This window comes from Eumetopias jubatus, unplaced genomic scaffold (assembly GCF_037043125.1).
Source record: "Eumetopias jubatus isolate StellerSeaLion01/CBP00866 unplaced genomic scaffold, mEumJub1_p1.0 scaffold_10, whole genome shotgun sequence".
In the NCBI taxonomy this organism is placed as follows: Eukaryota; Metazoa; Chordata; class Mammalia; order Carnivora; family Otariidae; genus Eumetopias; species Eumetopias jubatus.
The window spans coordinates 81,299,704-81,325,059 of record NW_028274816.1 but is presented as its reverse complement, the minus strand read 5'-3'; the positions used below and the strand labels follow the sequence as shown (position 1 = coordinate 81,325,059).

Below are 25,356 nucleotides of genomic sequence, written 5' to 3'. Positions count from 1 at the left end.
ACATTTGACTACTCTTTCCTGGGAATTCAGAGGACAAGGGTATACTAAAGGACTCCACAAGGGTGCAGGCAGCAATTCTTAGAAACCCTACAGCCAAACCGCCTGCCTTCTTTATAATGATATGCAAGGCAGAAGAGAGGGAGTGGATGGAATCTACAAAGGTAAACACACACACAGCCTTCAGACACTGCAGTGTCTTTGCAGCTTCTTAGTGAGCCTCAAGTTATTTTAAAACAAAAAGATTTTTTTAAGAGACATAGGAAACACACACACCAATGAAAATTTTGGACTTATTTAGGTCCTGATTTAAACTAAAAAAAGGGGGGGGTGCCTGGGTGGCTCAGTCCGTTGAGCGTCTGCCTTCGACTCAAGTCATGATCCCAGCATCCTGTGATCAAGTCCTGCATCAGGCTCTCTGCTCAGCAGGGAGTCTGCTTCTCCCTCTCCCTCTGCCTGCCGCCTCCCCTGCTTGTGCGCTCACTCTCTCTCTATCAAATAAATAAAATCTTTTTTTAAAAAAAAAAAAAAGGGATCAATTTAGGGAAACCTGGACACTAACTACATATTTGATGAAATTAAGTAATTGTAATTTGTTTTCACACATGGTAATTAATGGTATTGTGGTTATGTTTCTAAAACAATAACAAGAAATATACAAACGACAACCTAAAATTATCCTCGTATTCCTGCCGAAAATTGAGGGAATGTGTTTTCTGAGAGGTGCCAACATACATTTGAGTAATGTAGGGGTTAGACCTTCTGATTTTAACTTATGCATTTGTAAAAAGCTGAATGAACCACTATAAATTATGAAACTGAATCAAGGGAAGCTCCTTTAGGAGGGGTTGGGAGCAGGCAAAGGAAGCTCTCCCCCCAACACTGTTCTCAACTGCAGACCCAGCAGGAACCTTGCAGGTAAATACTACCTTAGCCACTACTTTAGTACCCCAGCAGAAGGAAGTTAGGTTTTCTCAAGCCCAGGCAACAAGACAGTCAATGAGAGGCAGTCACAGCTCAGCCCTCGAGAAGCCACTATTTTACTCCAACGGCCTTTTTGTTTACAACAGCCCCTCCCAACACCCCCCTTTCCTCTACAGAAGTGTGCGCCTCTCCTTTGTTCTCCCGACTTGCCTATGGTTTTGGTGTAGCTAGCCTGGTCTGGATTGCAATTCTCTGCTATTCCCAAATAAACCCAATGTGCTGGTAAAATGACTGGCAGCTTTATTTTTAAGGTCACCAGTTGCTTTTCTTATGGTCCAATGAAATTTCCTAGGCATGATTCTCATTTCTGATCATCCTGCAAAGAGCAGACACTGATTTTATAAAATGTTTAATTTCATTATTATGAGTTAAACATTTTCGTTTTAACCCTGCAGCTGGTGTCATTTCTCCCAGAAACAGTAACTACTCATTATTTGCAAAGCAGGCGCCCGATCATCCACACACCTGCTGAGAACATCTAGTCGACTCTACTTCACACCCACCTTCGAGCGCCACCAAGGCGCCACGTGGTGCGCATCCGCGCGTGCGCACTACCGCCAGGCCCGGCCTACGTGACGCGCCTCCGGGCGGCAATGGCGATGGCCTGGCGGAGTCTGGAGACAGGCTTAAGGTGGCGCCAAGCTGACGGACCAGGAGCCCCAGGACAACTCAGGGTCGCCTCCTAGAGAGGGTCTGCCTGTCAGCCCCGTGGCGCCCCCGACCCGCGAGCCGTCGAAACGGGCGAGAGGACCCGCGGGGCCTCCCGGGCGTCCGCCGCTCTCCGCCCCCGCGCGCTCCGATTGGCTCCAGGGCCCGGCCCGCCCCTTCCCGGGGCTGTCATTGGCCTAGGCGGAGACATGTGGGAGGGAGCCGCACCGCACCATCTGCGCTCCTATTGGTTTAGTGTTGTGGCCCGCCCCTTCCCGGCGCTCTCATTGGTCAAGTGGAGCCGCTGGGGGTGGTGCCGTGCCGCGGGTGACTACAACAAAGGGCGGCGGGCGCCGGGCGTCTGTGACCGAGTCTCCCGGTGCTCCACTGAGGCCGAACCCTGGCCCCCCGCCTGCCCCGCTCCAGATGAAGTGTGAGCACTGCACGCGGAAGGTGGGCCCCGCGCACTCGGGGCCGGGAATCGGTCCGGCCGGGACGGTGCTGCTGGGGGTCAGGGGGGTCGGTCCGGCCGGGGTCGGGGCTGCTGGGGTCAGGGGGTCAGTCCGGCCGGGGTCGGGGCTGCTGGGGTCAGGGGGTCAGTCCGGCCGGGGTCGGGGCTGCTGGGGGTCAGGCCGGGGTCGGTGCTGCTGGGGGTCAGGGGGTCAGTCCGGCCGGGGTCGGTGCTGCTGGGGGTCAGGCCGGGGTCGGTGCTGCTGGGGGTCAGGGGGTCAGTCCGGCCGGGGTCGGGGCTGCTGGGGGTCAGGGGGTCAGTCCGGCCGGGGTCGGTGCTGCTGGGGGTCAGGGGGTCAGTCCGGCCGGGGTCGGGGCTGCTGGGGGTCAGGGGGTCAGTCCGGCCGGGGTCGGTGCTGCTGGGGGTCAGGGGGTCAGTCCGGCCGGGGTCGGGGCTGCTGGGGGTCAGGGGGTCAGTCCGCCGGGGTCGGGGCTGCTGGGGGTCAGGGGGTCAGTCCGGCCGGGGTCGGTGCTGCTCGGGGTCAGGGGGTCAATCCAGCCAGGGTCGGTGCTGCTGGGGGTCAGGGGTTCGGTCCGGCCGGGGTCGGGGCCGTTCGAGGTCAGGGAGTCAGGTCGGGTCAGGGTCGGAGCCGGGGGTCGGAGCTGCCTGCGGTCACCAGCCTCCGGGAGCCCTGGTGCCCAGAGCGGGCGGTGCGGGCTGTGGCGCCGTCCCGGGTCCCCCGGCCCCCAGTCCCCCGTCTCCGGAATCAGCCGCTCCGGGCTCCTGTGCGTCCGCGTCATCTCGCAGACTGGGTCTCCTGTGTGACAACTGGTTCGGGTTTTACTGGGTGCAGGGCGACTGCAGGTGGTTGGTGAGCTGCGGACGCTGAACCTGCCAGATGCCCGGCGCCACTGCGGGTCAGGTTTCGTTTCCAGGTGCCTTGTAGTCACGTTACCTTTGGGCTCGTGCTGGGTCTTTCCAGTTCTCGGTGCACTTGTCTGTCCTTTCTGAATATGTTTGAAGCCAAAGGGGGGCAGAAAAACAAACAAACCCAGAAAAACAAACTTCTGTCACCACTCAGGGCAGTCATAGCCAGCACAGTTCTTGATGGGGATGATTGAAACTGATCAAAACGTGTTTTTGAGGAGTTGTTCTACAACTTACGTGATTGTAGTAACAAAACAGGAATGTAGGACGGACAGGGCTGGCCGTTCGCTCCATGTGGGTAACCATAGTGACCGGGGTAGCCTTCCGCACTTGCTTCTGGGCTGATGACATAAAGAGCCATTCGTTGTGGGGATGGGGATTTTTTGCTTGTTTTTCCAAAAATTAGATCATGTAAATATTCCATCATTTTCTCTTTTTTTTATTTAACATTTTACAGAGATACATTTTCAAAGCATTACACATAATTCTAGTTCATCGTATTCTAAATGTAACAAGTATCCAGGCTGTCGGTGTTGATTTACCTGTTGGTGGAAGGCCACGTTGCTGCTAGTTTTTAGTTACTGCAAGGACGGGTAGAGGAGGGTGTGCATGTGTGTCCACAAGTCCAGGTACTTCTGTTTTTGTAGAGAGGATTTCTACACAGGAGGTTAACGGATCAGAGTGTACATACATCTTTTAAAGTTGAGAGGATCAGATTAAAAGTACTTTTATATGTTCCTTTGCTTTTTCAAGGAATGTAGTAAGAAAACAAAAACCGAGGACCAAGAGAATGCTTCAGTTGATGTACCAAGTCTGGCTCAGGAGAATGGAGAGGCAAGTAATTTCTCAGTTTTGCATTAGCCTGGAGTAAATGGCTGGGGCTGTTTTTCTCCTCTTCGAGGGCTCATGTCCCTGGCACACCATTGCTCTAAGAAAGAAGATCCTAAAGTGGCGCCCTGGGGCGGGGGGGGCTTGCCGTGGGCATGCAGGGTGGTCATTCCTAGGCATGTGACCTTTGGGACAGAAGTGCCCAAAAGCAAGTGTTCTCAGAGTACATCCAGCCAAAACAAAGTGTAAAGAACAAAGAAAAATATCATCTTCAGTCATTGATTAGAAATAATGGTATCATATTTAGGTCTCCAACTTTTTTAATGAAAAGTTTCATTCTGTAAAATGGGAGTTTAGGTAGGTAATTTAAAAAATAATTCAAATGTCATGATCCTGTAAGTTTATTTTTCTAGTGGTTTCTTCTCTAACTCTGTTCTTGAGGGTTTAAATCCCCCTTAGCTAGTGGTGATGGTTTAAGTTTACTGGGTAGGGGAGGTCACTCTTCCCTTGGAAAGGACTGGTACTGACTTCAATAGTGGAGAGCTGGCAGCGTGGACAGCAGCAGGTTTCACTTTAGTCTGGTGACCCCGACACAAGGTCTGGACTGACAGGACTGATGTAGTCCCTCTTGTACCAGCTCCGTGCTCTGGCAGCTGTAGGGTTTGGCAAGCAGCAGATGAGGCAGGCACCCGGGGTGCAAAGGCAGAAGAAGCAGGGAGTGCCTGGCGCCTCCCACACCTACCCTCTGGCCTCATCACCTCGGACAGACATCTAAACCCGGGAGCCCCAGTTTCCTTATCGGTGACCTGGGGAGTTGGGTTCCTTCTCTCCCAGGGCTGTGGTAACGCAGAGATAAGGTGTGTGCACAGCCTCAGCAGGCGTCCTGCCAGCACAGTGGGCGGCACCCCAGTAGGGTGAGCAGGTCAGAGGAGGGGTGCACAGAGTGGTCTGGGGGAGGGGACAGATCATATGTTGGGGGAGAGGCGGGTGATGGAGGCAGCTGGCTTTAGGTGGCTAGAGCAGGGGAGAATGAGGGAAAGGACCTGGGAGACGGGGTGGTGGGGCCTGGGCAGTCCACCACAGTGGCAAAAGCAGGATAGAGGATGCAGCGCAGGAAGCTGAGTGCAATTTGAGTTCCACAGACACTGAGCTCCCTGTGGGATGGCGGTCTGGAGCTTGGGGAAGGAAAGAGCTCCGCTGGAGGTGAAGGTTGGAGAGGTGTTGGGGGCTGGGGGAGCTGACACTGTTCTGGGAAGTGAGGCTGATTAGAGAGAAGGTGGTGGACAGTCTTCTGCAGAATGCACATGTTGAGACAGGAGAGGGCAGAAGGAACAGGACAGGTGGGGAGGGCCAGACCCGGCCCAGGAGAGCCTGCAGAAAGAAGGACTGTGTGGTGCACAGCACACGGCACAGAGGAAGTCCTGGGAACGGCGCAGAGTGTGCTCAGGGAGACCTCTGCAGGGACAGAGCGCCAGGATTCTCCGGGTAGCACAGCATTATCTGCTGGGCCCCAGCTGTGTGCCAGGCCCTGTGCTCCAGACCCTCCAAGTGGCAGCTCTGGACCCACCTGGGAGCTTGTTAGAAGTGCAAACTCTTGGGCCCCATTCAGACCTCCTGAAGCCGGGCTACCAGCTTCCTTGGGGAGCCATGGGCCTTGATGAGCTTACCAGGGGGTACAGAGCAGACTGAGAGTGGGAGTCCCCACGGGTAGCACAGAAGGGGACGTAGGGCAGAGAGGCGCCGAGTGTAGCTCTCTCCCACCATGTGACAGTGCTGTCCCCCAACCCTGGATTGTCATCCGTGTGACTCCTTGGTGTCCCTGTGGCCTGTTCTAGGGCCCTCCGGCTCTGTGTTGTCCGAAGTGTCCATGTTCTGTGTTGGTCTCATGCTGTCATTCTCCCTAGAGAAGCACATGTTAGAGTCTTTATTGAAGAATCAGACCAAAACATTTTTCTTTTGTAGAAGGGAGAATTCCGTAAGTTGGCCGATGCCAAGATATTTCTGAGTGACTGCCTGGCGTGTGACAGCTGTGTGACTGCTGAGGAAGGGCTCCAGGTTTCCCAGCAGAATGCCAAGGACTTCTTCCGCGTTCTGAACCTTAATAAGGTAGGGCCCCTGCTGGGGGGCGGGGGGGGGTGAGGCATGGAAGCCTCTGCTGGGCACGGCGCGCACACCTCAGCCCTGGCCCTACGTCCCTTGCCGGCGTCAGCCCTCTCTAGAGCCCCCCGCCCAGGGTCACGTTCCCTCACCGACGTGGTAGGACTCGAGGTCCCTAGTCTGTTCCCAGAGGCAGGACTCTGGTCTGATGGGCTTGTCGGGCTGGGGCAAGGCTGTGTCCCTCAGCTGTCCTGTAGAGCCGTGTCACTCAGCTTCGGACAGGTGAAAGGAAGGGCGGTGGGGCAGAGGGGCTGAAGCGCACACCTGCGTTTGCCGCTCGCTCACGGCTGCTCTCGGGAAGTGTTCGCATACCCACCCTGCCCGCAGCAGCGCAGGTGCTGCTGGGAGCCCCCACCGCCGTCTCGGTAACAGTTGTGTGCCCGAGCGAGGCAGAGTGCGTGAGGGCTGTGGCTTCACGTGGGCACCCAGCACAGAGCACAGAGCCGAGCAGTGTTGTGCGTGTTCGCCACCACCCCTGTGGCGTGTTCCCGGCACATCAGCATCTTTAGGTCACGGTCTCGGAGACAAGTACATGTCCTTCTGTTGCCAGCATTGTGCCTGTCCCCTTCCCGGTGGTCAGGTCCGCCGGGAGGTCCGCGAGCGGGCGGCAGTCCCCGCCTGCCCTTGCTTGTCCTCCTCCGAACAAATGGCTTTAGCTCCCCCCACACTAACATCTGGATTCAGACTTCAGTGAGAAGTTTTACTCTTAAGTAGATGTTTGTAGAAACTTCTGGTAGAAATGCATACCAGTCAGCATTTCAGCTACAGAAACTGGCATAAAGAACAAAGAAATGGTCATTTCAGGACACTGGACATAGGGGAGGTTCTGGGTTGGTTGAGCCAGCTGCTCATGCAATCACACCGCAATTTCCCTTTCTCTGCTCTGCTGCCCTTCGCCCTGGGCTCAGTCTGATCCCCTGCTGGTCACAAAGCAGCTCCCTCAGGGGAGGGGACGTGTGAGTGAGAATGGAGTGAGGCCTGGAGACCTCCCTGGCAGGGCATCAGATAAAAGGATTGGAAGCCCTGGGTCTGGCTTCTGGAGCTGGGGACAGACCACCCTCTGCCCTGCCTCTTCTGTTAGCAACTGGGACTCACCGATTCCTGCTTCCACTGATTCACACTCTCCCCCAATTCCTGCTTCCACATTTCTGTTGGGATGCATTCAGAAGCAGGAATCATGCCGTCTTTCCCATATCCAGTTGGGCCTGCACGCCCCAGCGGTGAGACCAGACCAATCCCCAGACCTGTGGTGGAAGGTTTGCCCCCAAATACCACTGTTCAGGTTTCCCCTTTACTAACTTGCTGACAACGTCTGACCCACGCAGCTCTGTCATGGTAATCCTGTATCTGCCCTAAACTCCAGGTTAGAGGGTCACGTGGGAGACTTTCTAATGCCAGCATCCTTGCCCATGCTGCTCTCCTGGGTTATGTCCCTTGTGTTAGTGATGAATTGTTCATATCTTTGTAGGGATTTCTTGAGCTGCCAGTATCAGTTTTGGTCTCAGGATGTTGATAGCCTTGTGGTTTCATGTTTGTACAGCATTTTTTAAAAAAGATTTTATTTATTGTCAGAGAGACAGAATGAGCACAAGCAGGGAGAGTGGCAGGGAGAGGGAGAAGCAGGCTCCCCGCCGAGCAGGGAGCCCGATGCGGGGCTCGATCCCAGGACCCTGGGATCATGACCTGAGCCGAAGGCAGATACTTCACTGAGCCACCCAGGCATCCCACACAGGAATTTTTTTTTTTTAAGATTTTACTTATTTATTTAATTGAGAGAGAGAGACAGCAAGAGAGGGAACGCAAGCAGGGGGAGTGGGAGAGGGAGAAGCAGGCTTCCCGCTGAGCAGGGAGCCCGATGCGGGGCTCGATCCCAGGACCCTGGGACCATGACCTGAACCGAAGGCAGACGCTTAACCAACTGAGCCACCCAGGCGCCCCCCACACAGTATTTTTTAGAACAGTTTATAGGAGGTGAGAATGATCCAATCCTTAAAAATATCCTATAATTTGGGGAGCCTGGGTGGCTCGGTCAGTTAAGCCTCTGACTCTTGGTTTCAGCTCTGGTCGTGATCTTGGGGTCATGAGATCGAGCCCTGCATTGGGCCCTGTGCTGAACGTGGAGCCCGCTTAAGTTTCTCTCTCTCCCTCTGCCTTTGCCCCACCCCCTGCTCCCTCTTCTCTTTCTTAAAAAAATAAAACACATATATTTGTATATGTATGTATACAGACACACACGCACATACATACATATATGTATACATGTATGTAAATATATATATTCTACAGTTTGCCAGAATGACCAGGGATTGAGGCCTCTTTGGGGACAGACCTCTGGACACTGTTTCAGTGTGTATGTATTTTGTTGTAATTGAAATATATTGGTGTGTGTGTATTTTTAAATTGTTATTGGGTCATTTTAGTTATTTATGGGCCAATATTGTAATTTTTTTTCCTTTAAAATTATCCACTTTCATTCAGGTATTCGCATTTATTGATAGAGTATTGTTTTTAAAAATTGACAAAATCTCTTGGGATGTCACACTTTTTAATCCTAATTTTTTTTCTGTTTCCTTAATTATACTTGCTAGTGCATGTATAGTTTATCAGTGTTTTCATAGAACAGTTACTACATTCTGTTTGACTGGATTTTTTATCACGGTGTCTTACTTCACTCTGTGTAGTCACCACACGTGTGACACTCTTCTCTTTTTCTCCCAGAAGTGTGATACCTCACAGCACAAGGTGCTGGTAGTGTCGGTGTGTCCTCAGTCTTTGCCTTATTTTGCTGCCAAATTCCGCCTCAGTGTGACTGATGCATCTAGAAGACTCTGCGGCTTCCTCAAAAGTCTGGGTGAGGCACCTTGATATTGTTGTGAGTCTACAAGGCCAGCTTACAGCTGCCCTTTGTGTCTCCAGAGTTCGGCTCCCAGGGGCACAGCCTAGACCAGACTTCCACAGGCACCTCGAGAAACTAAGAGGACCCTGCCTCTGACCCGCGATAGGCAGGCGTCCCTCACCCCCTTGCTGTGCAGACGGGTGTTGTGTGATGTCTGTGGCTGGCCCTCCAGGAGCAGCAGGTGATGGGGTGGCAGGGACATGTAGGAGGCTCCCGCGCTCGCTGAGGAGTATGGTCTCGCCCCGGCTCCCACGGCCCATGGAGGGCATATGATAGAGCCACATCTGCAAGATGACCGGCATCTGGTTTCCCAGGATGCTTTCTGAAGAGCAGAGCAGGGAGGGAATGGGCTGTCTCCTGTGCACAAAAAAGGAAGATAGTCCCTCTCAAATATGCCCAAGAGCTCAGATGGGAATGAGCTGGAATGGTACCATCCAAAGTAGCGATGAGAAGGCTTCTGTGTTGTCCACTGTTGTTAGACTGCCCAACCCCGAGCCCCCACCCTCTGTGCAGGGTCTGCCCCCCGGGGTGTCCTCAAGCACACGACCACCAGGCGGGCTCAGGAGAGGAGGACTGGAGGCACTCGCCAACATGAGTTTCGATATTTCTGCTGTGGCTTCTTTTTTTTTTTTTTTTTTTAAGATTTTATTCATTTATTCATGAGAAACAGAGGGAGAAAGAGAGAGAGAGGCAGAGGGAGAAGCAGACTCCCTGCAGAGCAGGGAGCCCAACACAGGGCTCCATCCTAGGACCCTGGAATCATGACCTGAGCCGAAGGCAGACACTTAACTGACTGAGCCACCCAGGCGCCCAGTGGCTGCTTTTTTTAAATTGATTGATTGATTTTAGAGAGAGTGTTTGTGCAAGCACGTCAGCCGGGGGAGGGCCAGAGGGTGAGGGAATCCCAAGCAGACTCCCTACTGAGCACAGAGCCCAACATGGGTCTTGATCCCAGCACCCTGAGATCATGACCTGAGCTGAAACCAAGAGTCAAATGCTTAACCAAATGAGCCACCCAGGCACCCTGCAGTGGCATTTAAAGACCTAAACACGTGGGGGATTACTAATAAAATAAGGTGACACTTGGAATAAATACCTGCTCCTTAAAGCACTTGGCATGGACTGGTTTCTCCACGCACTGCCTGCTGCCAGACTAGGCCACATCTACGAGCATGGTTGTAGTCGTTCCTTCATGCTCGGGATCTGAAAAAGCTTCAGGTTTTACCAAAGTTCCTAGATACTCTCTCTTCTCATAGTGAAAGGCCCTATTTGGGGAGAGAATTTTTTAAAGTAAAGAGTTGGGCATTATATGTTAGTAAAATATATCCATAAGAAAACTCACTTAAGGTAATAGTTTAAGATGATACTTAGACATTATAATGTTTCTTTTTAAGAAAAATTGTGTGGCTGCAGATAATAAGGTTATTTAATCTACTTTGTTAAAATTATTAAAAGTATATGTTTTGTTTCAGGTTTATGTGCCAGTATTAAGAAAACTTATTTTTAAAAAACAGCTAAAAAGAGGCACCTGGATGGGATAGTCAGTTAAGCCTCCAAATCTTGATTTCGGCTCAGGTCATGATCTCAGGGTCCTGGGATTAAGCTCCAACGTCAGACTCTGTGCTCAGTGCGGGGTCTGCTTCTCCCTCTCGCTTTGCCCCTCCCCTTGCTTGCACACTCTCTCTCAAATAAATAAAATCTTTTTTAAAAAATGCTAAAAGCTTAAAAAAGAAGAAAAAAGATAGCTAGTTACAAATCAGCATAAAAATTGTGGCCATCAGAAAGGTAAGGGCTGCCAGTTTATTTAAAGATACCAAGGATCATCACAGAACGAAATCTAACCACTGACTGGAAGAGAGTGCTGCTGGTGTCTTGTAATCTTCCGTTAACTTTATGGCTACCGTGAGGTGTTTACGTAAGTATAGACATAGAACGAGAGGAAGCAAGAGAGAAAACATACGTATTTTCTTATGAAAAATGATCCATGTTTATTATTTAAAGGAAAAGGTAAGACACAGGCCTGGGCTTATGCAGCTTTGGTGCAAAGGAGGTGAGAGGGAGGCACAGAGCTCGGGGGTGCCTGTGGAGTCTGCAGACTCCCAGGGGTCCTCTGTTAGGTGACGAGAAGCTCAGCGTACCCTCTTTCCTGCAGGGGTGCACTATGTCTTCGATACAACAATAGCAGCGGATTTCAGCATCCTGGAGAGTCAGAAAGAATTCGTGCGTCGATACCAGCAGCACAGCGAGGAAGAGCCAGCGCTGCCCATGCTCACCTCCGCCTGTCCAGGTGAGCACCCAGGGCCAGTTGCCGCGCCTCCGTGCGCCAGAGGCACCATTTCTCACGGGTCTGCATTAGGGGCAGGAGCAGAGATGGGTGAGGTCAGAGGTCACAGGCCCAACACCCTGGGCGTCCTAGACCAGGAGGGAGTGGAGTGCTGGTGGGGACCCCAGCAGGTCCACCCCAGAGCCCCCCCCACCTCACCGCCCCCCCTCCCCGCATCTGGCCTGATACTTGCTGCATCCAGGGTCTTGAGCTCTTCAAGTGTAGGTTTGGAGCTTCTAGAATGTTCTTCCTAGATGATGATGCACTTTCCCTCGGGAGTTCTTTATACCCAAGTATGTCAGAACTATAACTGGTTCAGGTTCATGTCATTTCTCAAGTTCAGGGACATGAGGTGAGATTTGGTTCAAAACTAAACCTTGTCTACAATCAGCATTGTTGTTTTTGCTTCCCTATGACAGGGTAAGGAGATGAAAGCAACATCAAGGTCAGGTGATCTGACCTGGCAGATAGAATCAGGGCTGTGGGCAGTTCTGTGCTGGCTCACTGGGCATGGCTTTCTCATGCAGGGCTCGTAGGTCTTGGGGTGCACTTGCTGCCCACAGACTGAGGGATGTCTCCTGTGGGGTGTACCTCTACAGAGCTCCTGGGTGCCTCGTGCCAGGCCACTTCTCCAAGCACATCCCCTCTTGTCCCGTCCTGTCAGTGGTGGCCAGGGGGAGGGGGCAGTCTGCAGTTCTATAGGAAAGGGCCAGCGCCCAGGTAGGACGTGAGTGCTGTTGTCACCCCCATGCTGCTGGGAAGCCCACAGTCACTTCTCCGTTCTCGTGTCTCCATGGGAGCCAGCAGGGGCTGTCCAGGCCACAGGCCGGTGTGTCTGCCCCCGGGCAGCGTTTAGTAACAAGTTCCTGATCAGAGGGCTCCTCAGGAAAGTGCTAACCTGTCTGGTTTCAGATGCAGGCCACCGGGGGCCCTTGGACCCTGGGACCCTGGTTCCTCCTCCCCGTCCCTGCTCGGCCCCCTGCCCCACAGGCTGGGCATCCAAAGTGGGCCCCGGCCCTTACCTGCTGCCAAACCGTTGCCTGCTGCGTGGTGCCCCTGGCCAGCCCACAGCAGCTTGCCTGCAGCACAGAGATGCCATCTGCTGGAGAGCCACGTCTGGAGGTGCCGGCCTGGTAGTGAGGCTGGAGTGGTCAGGGCCTTGCCAAGCCAGACTCACGGTGCGTGGGGCCTTGGGCCCCCAAAGGCCCACTGTTTTTGGCAGTTTTTTGTTTTTAATGTTCAGAGGCAAGGGATAAGGAGAGTCCCTCCATGGTGAGCACTGTGAATCGTGTAAGACTGATGAATCACAGACCTGTACTTCTGAAACAAATAATACATCATATGGTAATAAAAAAAACCAGAGTCCCTCCAGGGACCACTCTCCTAGGAGCTTCTGTAGGTCACCACAGACGTTTCCTCTGCACACTCAGGCCTACATGCAGGTGATGGCTACGGGGTTTGAGTTTGTTCCTACGGGATTGTCACGTCGTCCAGCACTCCTGCTGCTCTCCTGGCCAGGAGTGGTCACGGGAAGGCAGCTGGCTGTCCCTGGGGTCTGACGCGCAGCTTCTCACTCTGCCTCTGTGCGCCCCCGTGATGCTGTGGTGTGCACACCTGTCCGTGGTGTCTGCCTCTCGCCAGGCTATGCCCAGGAGGTGAAGGAGGTGGGCTCTGGCTCCCGCAGGTCTTCTCTGACCCATGTCCCCACTGGACACCCCAGCAGCAGGGGTGAGCCCAGAGGGCACAGCGGCCCTCGGTGACTCAGGAAATGCTCAGTACCAGGCTGCGCACTTAGGCGTGGAGCATGTGTGCTATTTCTCACCGTCACCCAGGCGTGTGAAATTCTGTCCTTGCCCTAAAAAGTGGGCAGTTGTTCGCTGTTAGCTTCCAATAGGTGAGTAAAGCTGGGTGGGCTTTGTGGCTTCTGACAAGAACAGCTCTGCAGCCGAGTGGGGCCCAGTGCCCTGGGAGGATGCTCCTCTAAACTTGTCCTCCTCTTTGGGGGGATCCAGTGCACCAGTTTTCACTTCCTTCCACTCCATCCTCTCTGGTCAAGGGCTGGCAGGGGCATCTTCCAGTCTAGGGCATATGCACCTAGGGTCCTTGGGGCCCAAGGTGCCCGAATTCCCTGGGAGGTCACATGAGGAGGTGTCTGGCTTTACCTCAAGTGACGGGGTCTGGGAGCTCAGAATTCCTCGTGTGTGACGGAAGGGAGAAGGAAGCCACTGTGAGGAGGTGACGGGACCATTCTCTCCCCAGGCTGGGTCCGATACGCCGAACGGGTGCTGGGCCACCCTGTTACCCCCCACCTCTGCACCGCCAAGTCTCCCCAACAGATCATGGGCTCTCTGGTAAAGGATTACTTCGCCAGACGGCAGGTAAGCTGATTACCTCCCAGAGGGCAGCACATGGGCTGGGAGATGGGGACGTTCCCACCGGGCACATCCAGGGTGGTCTTGGCCCTAGACCGAGTGGAAACACTGTCTATCCTGGTAAGGCAGGGGCGGTGGGGGGTGGCTGGCCTTGCCCCCAGAGATGCTTGCAATGAAGGAGGCCCTGTGTGGGGTCCTGGCCTGTCCCCTAGACCACAGTGAGTAGGCATGCGACTCCCTTAGCCACTTCTGCCTTCACATGATGGGAAAACTCCCAGCCAGGCTCCTAAAGGCCTTCCCACGTCCCTCACCTGCCCTGGGTCCCCCCTGTGGGTGGCACCCCATGTTTAGCGGGCCCCTGTGCTGTCCCTCCCCACTGCAGGCCCCCATTCAGACCCCCCGCATGCCATCCAGGGCCGCCTCAGGAACCCTGGCAGAGGCCAGGCCTGGTTCCTTCCGGAGGTCCCCGACACCCCAGTGGCGCCCATGAGGTGGCCCCCTCCTGTGGTCGCTTCCCCAGCTGCCAGAGTGCCCACAGCCCTCAGTCAGAGGGTACATCTCTCCAGGGAACCAGTGAGGTCTGGCCCTGGAGAAACTGGAGAACACAGCGATAATGGGGACCCCACAGACCCAAAGCCGCTTCAGGAAGCCACACTCCTTTGACAGCCTTGTTCACTTTGGGGGCAGAAGAATGAACTTTGGGACTTTATCCCTTGTGCTTGCCCCGCCCCCACTGTTGGGGGAATCCAGGAGTGTGCCAGTCCTTGAGGGTCACCAGTCCTGTGGGCCTGCTGAGGGACAGCCGGGCACTGTCCTCGGGCTTTGCCCCAAGTAGGGCCTTTCTGCCGAGGCCTCACCACAGAGGCCACTCGGCAACTTCCAGCTGCTGATGTGGCTGCTGATGCCAGCTCAGCCTCAGGCACCACAGGGGCTGCCCTAATAGGTGTCACTTGGGAAGCTTCCGGAAAGTTGGAGGGTCAGCCAGCCCGGACGACAGTCCAGCAGTGGCTTTCCTTAGTGGTGTTTGGTCAGCGTGTGCATAGGTCTGGGGGGCGGGAAGCTGGTTCAGCTCTCTTGAGCTCTTCCCTGGTGTCTCAGGCTGCTGGACCTTCCGGGTTCTGGGTGGCTCAGCCCCGAGGTGGGAGATGGTGCAGCTGCGAGGCAGGCACAGGTCACGGCTTGGTCTGCAGGAGGCTGGGCTCAGGTCCAGAGTGGCCTCAGCACGTGAGAAAGCACCTTGGGCGGGGGGTAGTTGTGGGCGCCAGCTTTCAGCTGCCCCTCCTCACTTCCCCACAGCCCCACAGCCCCAAGCAGGGTTTGCTCTTTCTCCCCAGAACCTGTCCCCCGACAAGATTTTCCATGTTATTGTGGCTCCTTGCTACGATAAGAAACTGGAGGCCCTTCGAGAAGACTTTCCCACAGCTTCCCACGGCTCCCGGGGTGCTGACTGCGTACTAACCTCAGGTGAGGGGTGGGTGTGCTGGGTACGACTGGGGCCTCTGGCTGGTCGTCCTCTGAGGTCACGACAGGACCCCCGAGGGCTTGACTGCAGGCAAGCGGAGGGGGCAGCGCTCGCACGGCGTGAAGAAGTCCCCTATGAGACGGACGCTGCCGACAGCAAACATGCACCAGGCAACACAGTGAGGTTTTCTCATTTAGAGTCAAGCTGGGGCCGGTGGTGCTCCAGTGACTTTGCCAGCAGCCCCCGCCCAGTGCACCTGGCGGAGAGCCTGCAACAGGTTCTCTGTGTGCTGGGGTGGAAATGACTCTCTGGCGCCCTCGAGAGCCGCTCAGCGGAATGCTGCTGTCAAGGGGTGGCTTTCGTCTGATAACCCCGAGCGGCTGCGCTTCAGGCCCTCGAGGGCAGTGACTCCTGGGCATCGGTCCCCTGACCTGAGACCTGGAAGGGCCCCCAGCGCACAGGCCCCAGGGGAAGGGAGACAGGAGGGCATCTGCTTACCTGGTAAATGGCGGGTTTTCATGAGAACCATAGGCAGGCCCCTCTTTCTTGAATGCAGAATCAGTTTTACTGTTTTTCTCACATGTTGAGTCATCTTGTGTGCATGTAATGCCATGGCAGTTGATGTAAACATTCGCTGTCTCCAGCAAGGGTTTCTGGGGACCCTGGTGTAAAGGGAAGTAGGAAAGTGGTTCTGATTCTCAGTTCATCTCTGTGCACACCACCGTACACTATGTAAATGCAGCTACTGTGTCTTGGTTCTCTGTCCATAGGCAGATATACACAAAAGTTTTCTGCTTCAGAAACAAAAACACGGAGAGATTGTTTGCAAAATCCCTTGTTTCAAGGGCAAAAGGAGGAATTGGACTCTGCTCTTACATTTTATCAGAATTTTTACATATTAGTGTTATGCTGCGCTAGAGATGGGTTCCTCCTCTCTGTAAGAGTGACAGTGCCCAAGGTCACCTTAACAGAAGCTCCTGTGGGGGAGATAATCTTAGAAGCAGCTCCTAAGGAAGTGTGATGTCCTGCCGGCATGGGCTGGGTAGGTCCTTCCATGGTGCCTTACGCCTATTCTTTGTCTGTAGGTGAAATCGTTCAGATAATGGAGCAAAGTGACCTGGCAGTGAAAGATGCTGCCGTTGACACTCTGTAAGTGACTTTTGCAGGCAGGGGCACCTTGTCGGTTGGCTCCCTCCTTCATGATGAGGCCGTGGGTAGCAGAGAAATGGGGGTGTGGGGGCCCCCCCGACCTGGGGTTGCCATTTGTTGTGTCGTGGCTCAGCCCCCACCACGACCCTAGGCCATCTTTCCAGCTCTCCAGTGGAACATGAGCGGGCCCTGGTGTGCAGTGCCACCCACTGGGGGTGTGGGGAGTTGGGTTTCCGTGGGGATATTTAACACGTCCGCACCCTCCACTTCTGAATTCCACGGGTTCCCTGGCATTGTGTGTCGGGACCTGCCTGAGGCTGGGTCACCTCTGGGGAAAAGCAGCTCCCTCAGTCCCTTTGCACTAAGAACAGCAGGCCAGGGTTCTGTCCTGGTAACCCTAACCAACGACCAGCGCTCCTACCACATGCATGTCTCGGGCTTCGCGCAGGGCGAGCACGGGCTGCTCGGCAGTCAGCCCTTTCGTGGAAGGCTGCCCTGAGGTGTATAGAATTGAAGCGGCTTCAGTGCCTGTGCTTGTTCTTGTCCCTGCTGGGGCGCGTGCACATGCTCTCAGGTAGCCCTCAGATTCCCAGCTCTGTCCCAAGTGTCCCAAGTATTGAGGTCTGGGGGACGCGCTGATGGCGCAGCAGAGAAGGGAGTAGCCAGCCAAGTGCACGGAGTGGGGCTTCGGCTGCTGCTTCGGCATCGGGGGTCACGGATGACTGCCTGTGCTGATTTTTTTAAAACTCAGTAACGTGAGATTCTTGCCTGAAGTCTAAATATCTGTAAAGAATTTCTCTTTTCACGGGGGATCATAAGCCTGTGGCAGTCTGACTCCTACTTGGTGTTGCTCTTCTGCCTGGCAAGGTTTGGAGGCCCGAAGGAGGAAGAGGTGAGGCGCCATGATGGAGCCAGCTCCGACGGGTACCTGGCGCACGTCTTCAGACACGCGGCCAAGCAGCTGTTTGACGAGGACGTGGGCGAGGTCACCTACCGCACCCTGAGGTCTGCCTGTGCGGTCAGCACTGCTGTCCAGGGCACACTGCCCAAAACCAAGGGGCGTGTGCGTGTGTGTGGTGTGTGCGTGTGTGTGAGCTGGGGTGGGGGGCTGTCTTATTTATAGGGCTTAGAATAGCCAAGACCAAAAAGCCTTGTTTTTATTCAGGTGTTTCATTTTGCTAACATTTCAAACTTAGATTAGAAAATGATTGTCAGGGCGCCTGGGTGGCTCAGATGGTTAAGTGACTGCCTTCAGCTCAGGTCATGATCCTGGAGTCCCGGGATCGAGTCCCACATCGGGCTCCCTGCTCAGCAGGGAGTCTGCCTCTCCCTCTGACCCTCCCCCCTCTCATGCTCTCTCTCTCTCATTCTCTCTCTCAAATAAATAAATAAAATCTTTAAAAAAAAAAAAAAGAAAATGATTGTCAGCCATAGAGAAAGGACTCTAGATTAAAATCATTTTGTTGGGGCGCTTGGGGGGCTCAGGCGTTAAGCGTCTGCCTTTGGCTCAGGTCATGGTCCCAGAGTCCTGGGATCGAGCCCCACATCGGACTCCCTGCGCCTGCTTCTCCCTCTCCCACTCCCCCTGCTTGTGTTCCCTCTCTCACTGTCTCTCTCTGTCAAATAAATAAATAAAATCTTAAAAAAAAAAAAAAATCCATTGTGTTCATCTTACAGAAACAAAGACTTCCAGGAGGTCACCCTTGAAAAGAATGGGGAGGTTCTGTTACGCTTCGCTGCTGCGTACGGCTTTCGAAACGTCCAGAACGTAGTTCTGAAACTGAAGAAGGGCAGGTTCCCGTACCACTTCGTGGAGGTGCTCGCCTGCCCCGGGGGTAAGATGCAGGGTCTGGGCCACACTGCCCCCACATCCCCTGAGGAAGCAGGCCCTCGTGGGCTACCCCAGGCCTTGCTCAGTTCTGACAGCTTTGTGGGACTGTGGATGCTGCCCTGGTGGTTGTGACACAGTGGTCCCTCTCCTTCCCTCACCACATAGCAGAAGAGCCAGGTGTCCCCTTAGAACACCCCTGGGGACATAGTCCCAGAGAAGAGCCGCTGCTCGGGTGGCACCAGCTGAGAGCCTGATCTTGGTTCAGATGGCCCCACCTGTAGTCAGGTTCTGTCCTGAGTGATGGATTGGGGTGGGGGTGGGGAGACCAACGAGAGGCACCAGGGCAGGGGTCCCACAGCAGAGGCCAGACACTTACTGGTGGAGTAGGTACGGGTGTCCGGGGAGAGGATGCTATGGCCTCCAGGTGGCTGTGGGGCCACCTGTGCCCTGCTGAGTGGGGAAGGCCCACAAGATTCAAGCCTGCCTAAGGAGAGGAGGCATGGCCAGGGTGCTGGCGAAAACCTGCCAGCTTCAGGGGAGGGCCTATGGGGGTGTGGAGGAACTGACACAGTGAGGGTGAGGAGGCAGTGGTGAGCTGGGTCTGCGGTGGAGGGGGTAGGGTGTCCAGCTCCCCTGAGCCACGGGCGGGGGCCGGGCAGACTCACCTGTGCCCTAACAGCGGGGGAGCTAGGGCCAGGGGTCTGAGGACAGGAGCAGACCTTGGGAGAGTGGGCTCCCTGGGAAAGTGAGCGGGGTCACCTGCCATGGCTGAGTGTCTTCGAGATTTGAGATCAAAAGTGCAGCTGGGTGGAGGGGCGCCTGGGTGGCTCAGTGGGTGAAGTGTCTGCCTTCAGCTCAGGTCATGATCCTGGGGTCCTGGGATCGAGTCCCGTGTCGGGCTCCCTGCTCAGTGGGGAGCCTGCTTCTCCCTCTGCCACTCCCCCTCGCTCGTGCTTTCTCTCTCTCACTCTTCCTCTCTCAAATGAATAAAATCTTTTTAAATAAAATAATAAAATCCTTTTTTTAAAAAGTGCAGCTGGTGGGTACTGCCAAGGGACAAGTGGAGAGCGGTTGGCCAGGGTGGCAGTTTGCTATAAATTCTTTTAAATCAACTTAACCCTATAAATCATGCCATTATTGAATACATTTGAGAGTAAACAGCACTAGGACGTGGGATTTGGACCCTTTATCTAGGCTGTGGTGCTCAGATGCGTGGGCTCTGGTGTGGGGTCATGGGTCCGCGCCCCGTCCCCAGTCCCGCCCAGTTGGGGACCCATGCCCAGAGGCATTATGAGATGCTAGTGGTGTGGCTGCCCATTCGCAGTCTTCCTGCTCTTCTGAAAGTCCAGATCTGCATACACAGCCAGCCAGTTCTAGAGGCTGGCAGCTTACTTCCCTTTTAGGTAAAAAAACGTTTTCTGGATAAGGTATGTAGGTAAGAATCGGAAGCATAAGGGACTATGCGCCTGTCACCTGGGGTTCTTGAGGCCTCAGGGCCCACGCATCCAGAGTCCAGCTCCAGGCTCTGGCCCCATGGTGGTGCACACCACTGCTGTTCCTTTCCTGTTCCAGAACCATGCCCTTTAAAGCAAAAGGAGGAAAAGCATAAGGTGCTTGTTTGTCTTTCAGGGTGTTTAAACGGCAGAGGCCAAGCCCAGACTGAGGATGGGCGTGCAGACAAGGCACTGCTGCGGCAGATGGAAGGCATCTACGCGGACATCCCTGTGCGGCCCCCTGAGACCAGTGCCCATGTGCAGGAGCTGTACCGGGAGTGGCTGGATGGGGCCGACTCCCCCAGAGTCCAGGAGGCCCTGCACACCATGTACAAGGGCCCAGGGCTCCCTGCGGTCAGCCGAGACATCAAGTGGTAAAGGTCGGCCCGGCTGGGAGGCAGGCTCCGTCAGCTGCCCGGGGAGGGAGGTGCGGCGGAGCGAGGGCATCGGAGACACTGCAGGAAAACCGCTCGGCTTCTCAGCTGCTACCTGGGTTTTCGGAATTATCTACCCCTGTTTGCTGGGGGCTCCCTCGCTGTTTGATGTGGTGCTATGTCTTCGTGACGTGTGCGACTGGATTATTTTGACATGAGAGGAGGATTGCCCCAATTTCTGTATCCTTTTATCTTAAGACTGAAAAATATCCCAAAGAACAAGAGTGAAGACAAACTATTATCTTTTAGGCTTAGAAAAAAATCCAAAACGTGTCCTGTGAAGAGCTAGGACCCCAGAAGTTCAGGTTCATGTGCCTCAGAGAGATCATGTGAGATGACAGGAGGCGGGCCGCTGCAGGGCATGTGGGGCCGCGGTCCACAGCCTGCCCCATTCGGCTCTTATTTTTACCCACTTACATTTCTCCTGAAATGTTTTTGCCAGAATGTGAGTCAGTTGCATCCTTTTGGAATCAGGGGCTGGTACACAAATCTGCGTTTCCAGGTTTTCTGGCCACAGTGGGCCACATCTCTCACTGCTGGGCTGCCAGAGAGTGGCAGGTGGCAGCCCCTCCCGGGACCAGACCGCTGACCCGGGGGCCCTGTGGGTGCTGGTGCTGTAGGCCCCAGACACGCACCTGTTCATTCAGCCGTTGAGGTGGACTCACCGTGAGGCGGGGAGGCCCGGCAAGGCTGCCAGGTACCTACGGTTGGAAGGACAGAGACGGGCCACCCGTGTAAGCCAGGCCGTGCGATCGAGAGGCGGTCACCTCTGTCCCTCCTGATCCTGCTGCGGTCATGCCTCCCCGCAGCCTGTGCTTCTTGAGGGGCTCTCCTCCTGCAGCCCGTGCTGCTCCCATGAGCACACCTTAAGGAGGAAGAGGGAAAGCAGTTGACCCACAAACAGGGCTCAAAGCAGCCAGAAATGTACGGAATAATGGCGCTGCACATCAGGGTGTGTCCTTGAAATGAAACACCTCTGCCAATGGCCTGGAGTTGGATTTTCAAAGCACTTGGATTTTGTTAACACGAGTGATGATGCTCCTCTTGAACCCTCCACACCATAAAGCCTCCGCAGGCTCTGTTCCCCTCATCGTGTTCTGTGTTGTGTTGGACCGGGGTACCTGTCCAGGTGGTAGCTGGGTATCGTGTGAAACTGTGTATTTCTTTCAGTCTGTTCATAATCGGGTTCATCCTCTATGGTAACTGATTATGGAATAAACAGTTGAAGAATGGGTCTGTGTGTGGAGAATCCGTGAACCTGGTGCTCCTCCCAGCCAGGGGCCAGGGTGCGCTCTGCGACAGATGCGTATGTCACACAGGCCACGCCCTCCCTCACCTCACCTTGCCCTTCTCCAGCCAAACGGCTGGCTCAGAGCAGGAGAACTGTCCTCCTGTGTCTCCTCAGTGGGCCCAGAAAGCCACCAGCCAAGTGTGCGGTCAGTTCCTCTTGCTTCAAAAGCAGCCCCTTCCAGCTCCAGCAAAGATCTCCAGTGGCCAGAGCCCGACAGACCGGGCATTATCCCACGGCTTGTTGGGTCTCCTCCACAGCTTATCTTGGGTCATGGCCACCTTCGTCCTGACTCCAGCCAAACGTGCAGAGAAGAGGGGGCGGCCCCATGGCCAGGCTGGGCTGATGCCTACAGCGTGTCTGCTAGTGAGCAGTGGGTCCCAGTGTGAGGAGGACAGGGTGAGCCCAGGTTGACATCACACCCAGCGGCCACTCCCCAGGCATGCTGTTATCAGGGCTACGGTACTCTGAGTCACCACCTAGCAGACCGGGAACGTGTCCAGCAGGTTTGCATGCGTGTCGGTCATCGTGGCAAATAGCTCTGCCCTCCAGTGCTCTGCTCTGGACCATATCAGAGCCCAGATTTTTAATGCCATTTCCACCTGGCCTTAGAGCTTGGGCCAGTTCCCACCAGTGTAGACACCGGTCCCTCCTCCTCAGCTCTGCGTGAGTGAGGAATGGAACTCCGATTGCCTACACCATCAGTTTGATGCTGGCCGAGGGTATGGAGCAAGGGCACTGTCTGTCGCAGGCCCTCAGGTGACGATGCTGACGAGAGGCTGTTCTGTGGCCTCAGCTGCTGGCCCGAAGCTGAGCAGCAGACTTTGGACACTTGTCCACAGTGGAAAGACCACTGACTCACACTGAGTCTAGGTTGGATGTGTTAGGTGAGGAAACTGAGGCCACTTGGCCAATAACATGGTCTCCCTCAGCTCGGGGGCCCAACCTTGGTACTTAGACGCACCTCCTTCCACACAGGCATTGGCTTTGTTCCCAGCCAGCCAGAGCGCTTGTCTAAAGCAAGTGAACCCTCAACTCCCGTGTTCAGGGAAGCAGAGCCTATGATGTCCTTTTGGACAGAGACTGGAACCTTATTTTCTGAATAAGGATAAGCCAGACATTTCGAAAACGGGCAAGTGCCAGGACGGAAGACTGACTTGAAAATTGAATACACACCCATGCACATCCTCGTAGATACCTGCACATGTACACATGCACACAGACACACAGGTATGCACACTTAACACATACGTACACATAAACACAGACCTAGGAGTTGGTTACTGGTGTCCGTGAGAAGGGCAGGCTCCCACCCAGCCGTTAGCAGTTTCACTCTTGGGAACCTTCCCTGAGCAGCACCGCACACAGGTGCCCAGTGGGCAAGTACAAGACATTCTTTTTTTTTTTTTTTAAGATTTTATTTATTTATTTGAGGGAGAGAATGAGATAGAGCATGAGAGGGGGGAGGGTCAGAGGGAGAAGCAGACTCCCTGCTGAGCAGGGAGCCCGACGGGGGACTCGATCCCGGGACTCCAGGATCATGACCTGAGCCGATGGCAGTTGCCCAACCAACTGAGCCACCCAGGCGCCCAAGTATAAGACATTCTTTAGGACGTTTGCATTAAGAGTAAACAACCTGCAACACCTAACGAGGTTCCTTGGTGGAGAATGGATTAGTAATTGTATATCCAAACAGTGGGATTCGAGAGGCAGTTAAAACATAGATTTTTTTATGCACAAATAGGGAAATAACTGCAGTATGTCACCAAGGAGGCCTCAAAATAGGCCCCTGTCATAATACGTGAGCCAGTGTGGGGAGCTAGGCTCCTCTGGGCCCTCACCGGGGCCCCAAGTGGGACATGAGCCCATTTTCACAAAGACAAGTGGAGAATCGGAATGAGGAGGACGTTGGGGCCCAGGGCCCCATAGCAGTCGGGCAGGATTGAAATCACATTTGCGCAGCAGAGCTGGAACGGACCCCAGGGGACCAGCTCGTCCAGCTCTCCTCACTGTACAGATGAGGAGGCTGATATCCCAAGAGGGCAGGGTCTTTCCAAGGTCACAAGGGAAGCAGATGCAGAGTTAGGCTCCCGGCCCTTTACTCAGAACTCTTAAATCTGCTCTAATAAAAGGAATTCAACATTTCCCGAAAGTGACAGTATGAGCCCCTTTTGGTCTCCCTTTTTTAAAGTCCAGCTAGAGAGAGGAAGTGCATGTTGAAAAGACAAGAGATCAGGAAATCCATGTGCTCCCTCTGGGAAAGGAGCAGGAGCTCTGGCGAGCCACCCACACAGCCCAGCTCAAGGGTCCTCACCTGGAGGTCTCTGGGGAGGTGTGCTTAGGAGCGGGAGCAAGAAGAGTCCCGGGCCCCCATGCACCCTGAGGGCAGAGGTTTCAGAGTCAACCCTCCCTGCACCAGACCATGTCCTCTGAGCCACAGGCAGCAGTGCACAGGGACAAGAGGGGTCCTGGGTGCGTGGACATGCAAGGAAAAGGTGACAGGTGACCATGGAGGGGCCAGTGGGGTAAAATGGAGGCTGCAACCCCGGGTCTCCTCATGAGCTCAAAAGAGGAGACCCTGATCTGGAGGGTACCGGACTGTCCTGGTGACGATTGCATTGCCCACTACTGAGGACTTGGAGGGGGGGGAGGGGGGGGGCACAAAAGGGCCACAGGTGAGGCAGGTTCTACCGAGATTTGAACTCGGATTGCTGGATTCAAAGTCCAGAGTGCTGACCATTACACCAGAGAACCACAAGACACCAGGGCCACTGTGGGGCCACCCTTGGCCTGAGCGCACCTGGAAGAAGGGACACCAAAGTGGGGATCAAGAGATAAAAGGGGGAGGGGGACCAAAACGTGGTGCAGGTCCCACCGGGACTTGAACTCGTATCACTGGATTCAGAGTCCAGAGTGCTGGCCATTACACCACGGAACCGGCTGCAGCTATGAGTCCTGCACATCCTGATGGGGAAATGGACAGGGACAGAACAGGTCTTCAGGCTACCACCCAGGAAAAGATGCGCATGTAGCAGAGGATGGTTTCGAGCCATCGACCTCTGGGTTATGGGCCCAGCACGCTTCCACTGCGCCACTCTGCTTCCCCTGGCACTACCTGGCCAGGCCCTGACTGTGATAGGTCTGGGGGTCACAGCCCCTCCAGGCCAGGGGAATGAGGATGGCAGGCTCCTGCAGGGGCCGGAATAGGGCAAGGCAAATGCCCATTGACAAATAAAGTGGACTTTGGTTTTCCCTCCTTCAGCTTCTTGTGGAAAGAAATCTCTGAACTCATGTCCTTTTCTGCTGTTAAAAACAAAAACCAAAAAAGTCAAGAAACACAACAGTCACAGCCCAGAGTGTCCGTGTCCCTGGGCCGTGGTGGCAGGTTCTGTAATATGGTAGTGATGGTTGGGTTTTGGAAAGGAACGAAAACAATGTTTATCCCCATCATTTGAAAATGACTCCTAGTTCACACGATTATGAATAAACTGTTCTTTTAATTCTACTTCTTCTCTTGGTCTACTTCTTTTCTGTGACCTATAAAGTTGTTTCTCCAATACAAAACTGCTTTCGAGTGTTAGGACACCTTGCTGTTCATCTTTATAATTTGAAAAAAAAAAACATAAATAAAACCCTGCCCTTTCAAAGAAGTATGAACTATTCCCCCCAAGAACATTCTGGATATAAATCCTTTGAGGGAAAAAAAAAAAACTTTCATGTTGAACCTTTTCAAGTAAAAAGCATGTACGGAACCTGCCATTGTAGATAGTGGTCTCCTCTCGCAAATCAACAGAAGCATCAGGAAAGAGACACACGGCCCGAAGCGGCCGAGGTCAGGCTGAATGTCAGCCAGGATGCTCAGAGGACATGGCGGCAGGGAGTTCAATGAGCAGGGCTCAAGGAGGCCGGTAAGCACTCCACGGCTAGCCACTGCCCTGGGCAGTCGGGATGCTGAGGCCCGGGAGCAGTTCCTGCCCCTGTGAGCGCTGAGGATGGAGTGGCCACCAAACAGGAGCAGTGGCCTTGCTCAGCGCAGCGTCAGCCCACCCGCCGGCGGGAAGTGCTGAGTACTCAGCCTTTCTTCCCTCCCCTCTAATCTCCTCGCCAGGGCTTCCC

The 25,356-nt window shown here is 54.4% G+C and overlaps 1 protein-coding gene and 2 non-coding genes across 3 annotated transcripts; 1 reads left to right on the top strand and 2 right to left on the bottom strand.

Moving 5' to 3' along the window:
* The first annotated feature begins 1,950 nt into the window (after nt 1-1,950).
* Nucleotides 1,951-21,186, top strand: NARF (nuclear prelamin A recognition factor). Its single transcript, XM_028112661.1, has 11 exons — nt 1,951-2,082; nt 3,761-3,841; nt 5,798-5,941; nt 8,711-8,843; nt 11,041-11,175; nt 13,471-13,589; nt 14,918-15,047; nt 16,131-16,194; nt 17,062-17,199; nt 17,872-18,029; nt 19,655-21,186. Exons 1-11 carry the CDS (start codon nt 2,056-2,058, stop codon nt 19,894-19,896), a joined length of 1,371 nt encoding a protein of 456 aa, XP_027968462.1. The 5' UTR covers nt 1,951-2,055; the 3' UTR covers nt 19,897-21,186.
* A 2,736-nt stretch (nt 21,187-23,922) lies between these two features.
* On the bottom strand, nt 23,923-23,994 carry TRNAQ-UUG (transfer RNA glutamine (anticodon UUG)). The gene has a single exon. It is a non-coding gene; the product is annotated as a tRNA-Gln (tRNA).
* A 275-nt stretch (nt 23,995-24,269) lies between these two features.
* TRNAM-CAU (transfer RNA methionine (anticodon CAU)) lies at nt 24,270-24,341 on the bottom strand. The gene has a single exon. It is a non-coding gene; the product is annotated as a tRNA-Met (tRNA).
* Between the last annotated feature and the right edge of the window lie 1,015 nt (nt 24,342-25,356).

Bases quoted from the DNA above. Each gene is read 5' to 3' on its own strand.
- NARF (XM_028112661.1), top strand. From the start codon at position 2,056: ATGAAGTGTGAGCACTGCACGCGGAAG. The intron at 8,844-11,040 runs GTGAGGCACCTT...TCTTTCCTGCAG, and splicing joins CGGCTTCCTCAAAAGTCTGG to GGGTGCACTATGTCTTCGAT. The intron at 17,200-17,871 runs GTCTGCCTGTGC...TTCATCTTACAG, and splicing joins GTCACCTACCGCACCCTGAG to AAACAAAGACTTCCAGGAGG.